This window comes from Cibotium barometz, chromosome 56 (genome assembly GCF_041138505.1).
Source record: "Cibotium barometz isolate CiBa-2024 chromosome 56, ASM4113850v1, whole genome shotgun sequence".
NCBI lineage: Eukaryota > Viridiplantae > Streptophyta > Polypodiopsida > Cyatheales > Cibotiaceae > Cibotium > Cibotium barometz.
In genome coordinates, this window is record NC_141101.1 from 11,414,709 (window position 1) to 11,420,208 (window position 5,500).

The 5,500-nt window shown below is 41.6% G+C and overlaps 1 protein-coding gene across 3 annotated transcripts; it reads right to left on the bottom strand.

Annotated features, from left to right (window-relative positions):
• Nucleotides 1–1,986: 1,986 nt before the first annotated feature.
• On the bottom strand, nucleotides 1,987–4,604 carry LOC147606898 (uncharacterized). Of its 3 annotated transcripts, none has more exons than XM_086791321.1 (3): nucleotides 3,659–4,604; nucleotides 3,369–3,460; nucleotides 1,987–3,122 (listed from the first exon to the last, which is right to left on the bottom strand). In XM_086791321.1, the coding sequence occupies exon 3, from the start codon at nucleotides 3,112–3,114 to the stop codon at nucleotides 2,206–2,208; it is 909 nt and encodes a 302-aa protein (XP_086647447.1). In that variant the 5' UTR covers nucleotides 3,115–3,122; nucleotides 3,369–3,460; nucleotides 3,659–4,604; the 3' UTR covers nucleotides 1,987–2,205. The 3 variants fall into 3 exon arrangements, with proteins under 3 accessions (XP_086647447.1, XP_086647446.1, XP_086647449.1); XM_086791320.1 differs by having other exon boundaries at nucleotides 3,554–3,942; XM_086791323.1 differs by having other exon boundaries at nucleotides 3,773–3,788.
• Between the last annotated feature and the right edge of the window lie 896 nt (nucleotides 4,605–5,500).

The window sequence follows — 5,500 nt, forward strand, 5'->3', positions numbered from 1 at the left end:
GATAGTGGTTTAAAATGTAGATATTTATGAATGTGTGTAATCATGAATCCAAGTTCCTCCATCATCTACATGGGCAAGAAATATTTATCTATAACCTTTTGTTGTTTTTAATGGCAAGCTCATCATTAAAAGAAGAAGATTTAACAAATTGTGTTATTATTAGTATATCACACTTTGTACTTCCCCCAATCAAAATTAGCTAAATTTATGTGGGAAATTTACACTTTTGTGACCTCGCCCACTCTCTGTGTTCTCATTCTTAGGCCTAGATTAATCAGATTCTCTTCTCCTCTCCTATCCTTAACTATTTCTCTCGTAAGGTCTTAAGTAAAGTTCCATGCTCCTCCATCTAATTATTATAAAGCTCAAACTCTAATTTCCTCTATTGGAAATCTTAAAAGCATCAGGGTTTACATAGAAACGTAACACGGTGTATGATAGATCCTGATAGCATTAGGATTTGTTATAGATCATAATAGAACTAGACTTTTCCCTCCACTACAAACCTTAGTACTTTTTCTCTCTATTTGAATAGGATTAGGGTTCATAAACCATTAGCATACAAGAAGAAAATATGTAAATTGATGTGGTTCACTCTTGTTTAGGGTTTGGACTCCTCTCTTATTCCCCTTCCTCTTTCTTAATTTTTCCATTCCTCTTTCTTAATTTTGCCAATATGCTTATGGTTTGTGTTTGATACACTTGCATTTATCTAATTTGAAGTAGTTTTTTTAAAACCTTTCCATTGGCTAAGCTCTTGTGGGGATCAGGGTGTATAAATTGACTTTGTATCTAAGGAAATGAGGACTTTTAACTATCTAATGGTTAATCAGATTATATAACTATATTCCCAACTTTGCATGTGATGTTCCAACAAAAGAACTTGAAAGAAAATTCCTTCATTAGCTAGAAGAGATTAGTCACTAAAGGTAAACAAATGCTTGTTTTTTTATTGTTTATAGGGTGCATTAGTGGACAAAACTGGGCACCGTGATCCTGCAACCACCCTGTGCTTATTTTTCTTATAGGCTTGTTTGACTTAGTTTAATTTAGTATAGTGCCCACCAAGTCCTAACCCTCTCTCTCTCGGGGGGTTCACTATATATAAACCCTCTCTCCCTTGGGGGGTTCACTATATATAAACCCTCTGTATCACGTGCGTTCAAGGCCTATTTTTAAAACCCCTTATCTGTGAATTTTTCATGAATAAATCAGGCCCTTTGTCTATTCAATCTATGAATACCCTCTTTAAATGGTATCCTTCTGAATGTAAAAATTGTGTAAAAAAGAGAGTTTAAAAATCCCTTATGTTGAACTCACGTGTTACGCTTACATATTTATGAGTGACCCCCTTGTGCTCTCTCCTCACACTCACGAGCCAATAAGTCTCAATAAAGTTATCCATGATCTCTTCTTCTTCTTCTTCCTATTCTTCTTGTTCTTCTCCTTCTTTAGTTTGTGCTTGCTTGTACTTGTGCTTGTTTATCATTATATTAACCAAGCTTTTATGCTTCTTTCTTAGTATTGTACACACTTTTTGATCCATGCTACAAAAAAAGATTTCCACCAACTCCCAAGTAAACTCCATTTTTTTTTCATGCACATTGATGAGCTTTTTTGGGGTCTTACATAGAGGAATTAGAAGGATGGCTTTCTCCTCCTCTTCTTCTGCTTCACATGCATGAGAAGAAGAAGAAGAAGGATGGCTTTCTCCTTCTCTTCTTCTGCAGAAGAAAAGAAGAAGAAGAAAGTCTGCTTCTTTTTCTACTTCTTCTTCTTTAACTTCGCACACATGCAAATCAAAGGAGAAACATGCCTTCTTTTTCTTCTTCTTCACATGTATGCTTTGATAAAGATGAGGAGAAAGAAGAAGACATAGTTCTTAATAAATGAATGATGTATAAAGACGTAGTTCTGAAAGAACATCTGAGCCCTGAGTTTGATGGTGCAATTTGGAAAACTTGAATGCAACTTAACACACACACATGAAATACACTGATTTTTGATAAGAAACCTTTACATAGTGGGTGTTCACTCTTCAAAGTAAAATGCGTTCAAGGTGAACTTACATGTGAAAGTTGATGATCAGCAGGTAGCATAGGTAGACCAGCAGGTGTTCTTCCAAAACGGAAATAGCTGTGACCAAAAGGGGAGGTAATGAACGGCAAATTACAACTAGCTATACCTTGTCGAATTTCAGCTGGCTTAGTGACCTTGTTGATAATGAGGATGGAGTGGTGCAGCGGTCGGTCTTCCTTGTGCAGCGCCATTGAAGGTATAACCGAATTGGGTGCCTGCGCGCGGTGGCATAACATGGCCAAAATTCTGAGCAGGATTATACCCTTGAGCAGCTTGTAAGGGCGCACTTGGCCTGTGGGTGAAGCTGCTCGAGTGCAGAAAAGGGTTTACACTTAGCTCTGGCTGATGGGAAAGGGGCCTTAATTGATTGGGATTAAAAACTCCATTATACCCAAATGCATTGGGATTAGGTGGGATATTAGCGGCGTTAATGCGAGCTGGCGGATCTCTAGCTTGCAGGACAGTGCCTTGGATTAGAGGAGCACCGTAATTTGGCGAAGGAGAAGGTTGGGTTAAGGTAGGATTAGCGAGAGGCTCTTCTCTAATGGTAGTAGCGGGGGGAGGATTAGGAGGAGGATTAGCGGAAGGCTCTTCTCTGATAGTGGTGGTGGCGGTGGCTCTACGTCGTCTGCGTTTCACATTCTTTGCAATGTCCGTGTCCTTGGACACTGGTATGGACAAGCCCGGACCAAAAACAACGCCACGGTAGAGAGCGTCCGAGTCTCCCATCCTCAAGCTCACCAAGAAGCCAGCATCAAAGCAGCCGTCCACAACCCCATGCACTGCTTGACCCACCAGATTAGTGGAAAGCTTAGCATTATTATCCATCTCATTATAGTAATTACTGCTCTGATTGTTCTTGTGTGATTTCTTTCTGGGTTTGCGAGCTCCCAATGTCGAGGTCACCTCTTTTGGAAGCAGAACTGAGCTCCACTCACGCGGTGGCCTGCCTATCCTCTTCTTTGGCTTTATAAGCTCATAGACCATCTCCTCCTTCTCCTCCTCCTCCTGCTCCTCCTCCTCCTCCTCCTCCATTGTAGTACCTGCCAGTTAATTGCCAAATCGCCCTTTTTAGACCTTAATTATCACGTTAAATCTACATATTACACCCCAATTAATTCCTCCCTGATTAACCCTACATATTAAGACGTATTGTTTGCCAAATCGCCCCTTTCAGCCTTAATCACATTAAGCCTGCGTGCTAAAATGAAAAGAAATCCTTGCTCTATACATTTATGCACCATAATCATCCCCATCCTGCACATGCTTAAGCTGCAATTTTTGCTTACTCGCAATATAGTTGCAGTTAAAGGATCACTGGAGGTCCTCTAGCAGGTCTGCTCATAACTCGGAAGAACCCAATTTTGAGGCCTCTGTAATGCTGTAAACAAGCCTTCAAATAACCATCAACAAGCCTTTAAATGAAACGATTAATCAACAATTTCACTGTAATAGCAACTAATTAATGTTTTACTTGGATCATAGCAAAAACAAGAGCTGGCTTGAATGGCCTCAAGTTGGTTGCTTGTACAATAAAGAGGAGCTTGTTGGTGGTTACTGTGGTTATTGTGTTGCTTACAATGAAGAGCCGCTTGTTGGTGGTTACTGTGTGGAGGTGTAGAATTGTGCCTGCTTTTTGTGACTTTCTTTGGAATATGAGAGGCGTTGAGTGGGAGCTTGTCGTTTAATCTACCTTGATAGCTAGAGACTATCCACCGTGACAGCTACAGATAGAGAATACTGACGCAAAGTCTTGAGGGTTAGGTGGGTATGTGCCATCAGGATGGCTAATGCAAAGGGGTTAAAGGCAGCTTAAGCCTTAGTTAAGGGGGTGGGTATTTGATATATATTGTGTGTGGGGAGGGAGAGAGAGAGAGAGAGAGAGAGAGCATCATAATATGGTGTCGGGTGGACAACCTGTGTGTGTGTGTGGGGGGGGGGGAGAGAGAGAGAGAGAGAGAGAGAGAGCGCTACCATCATAATATCCTGTTGGGTGGACAACGTGTGTGTGTGTGTGTGTGGAGAGAGAGAGAGAGAGAGAGCTACCGTCACAATATGCTGTTGGGTGGCCAACGTGTGTGTGTGTGTGTGTGGAGAGAGAGCGCTACCGTCACAATATGCTGTTGGGTGGCCAACGTGTGTGTGTGTGGGGAGAGAGAGAGAGAGAGTGTAGCCGCCCAACAATGGCATATTATTGCGTACTATCCCAGCTTATTGAGAGCTGCATCATTGTGTTCTGTGCAAGGTGCGCGTGCACTGAAAAAGCGGTGGAGGAAACATAATCTAGAGTTAAAGGAGATGAAGTATAAATGGAGGGGGAGGGGGTGTGTGGGTGGGTGGTGTGTATGTGTGTGTATAGGAGGTGCGCTTTCTCTACTCAGGTTATCACCGGCAACTCAGGTTATCACATCCACGAGAGAGAGAGAGAGAGAGGCGTGTGTGTGTGTGTCTGCAGCAGGTGCTTCTCTACTCAGCTTGTCACAGGCAACTCACACAGGCTCAGCTCCACTGTGTGTGTGTGTGTGAGAGAGAGAGAGAGACAGAGAGAGAGAGAGAGAGAGAGAGACATGACACCACTGAGCACCCACAGGCGGCCTGCAACATACGGAGTACACACAAGTTGATGCTGTTCGTGGTTTAGTGCGTTGCGCCGTGTAGTATAACCCTAATTTCCAACCCCCGCAGTCCACTTACCCTAAGCACGCACCCATGCTTCATCATCAGCCCATCAAATCACTGCCTTGCTCGAGCCCTCCAGCCGCACTAAACACAAAATGGTCGGAATTACATATTTTTTTATTATACTCATTTCAAGTATTATTATTATTTACGTAGATCTACGTCCTTGTCCTTGGTAACATAACCTTTGTTTACTAAAGCCTAGAAGAGAGGACCTCCTCCATTTGCTAATTATAACACAAAATGTCAAAGCCTTTCTAGATTTGTTTTTGATAACCTTTTCGGCTCAACTTTCCCCATTTTACATTATGGTACAAGGCCCATTTATTGGACCCCCCCAACCTTAAAGACAAACAACTTTTACTTTCTTACTACAAAGGTAAAAGTTGAGCACAAAGTTCGAGGTGGCATCTTCTTATTTGCTAAAAAACATGAAATTAAGGGCCAATTTCCATGCTATATGAAATTGGCAAACTAAGCAGTTCAAAAGCCTATGTGTTCTCCTTACAACCACAACATAAGGTCAAAGAATTTTGTCTTGTCGTATTTACACACTAAAAAGAGTTGGAAGTCTGGTGGCAAGGCCTAACATGGCTTTTGATGTCCATAACTTGGAGGTTGAAGTGTCCATAAATGGAATCTTTAACCTTCCAACCTGAAATATCTCCAATTGAAAAAAAACAAAATCACCAAAATATTCGAGCAAGAAAGTTGCAACTGGTCATATGTTTGGATTTGGAAC

Excerpts from the sequence above, each read along its gene's own strand:
- LOC147606898 (XM_086791321.1), bottom strand. The coding sequence starts at position 3,114 with ATGGAGGAGGAGGAGGAGGAGGAGCAGGAGGAGGAGGAGAAGGAGGAG.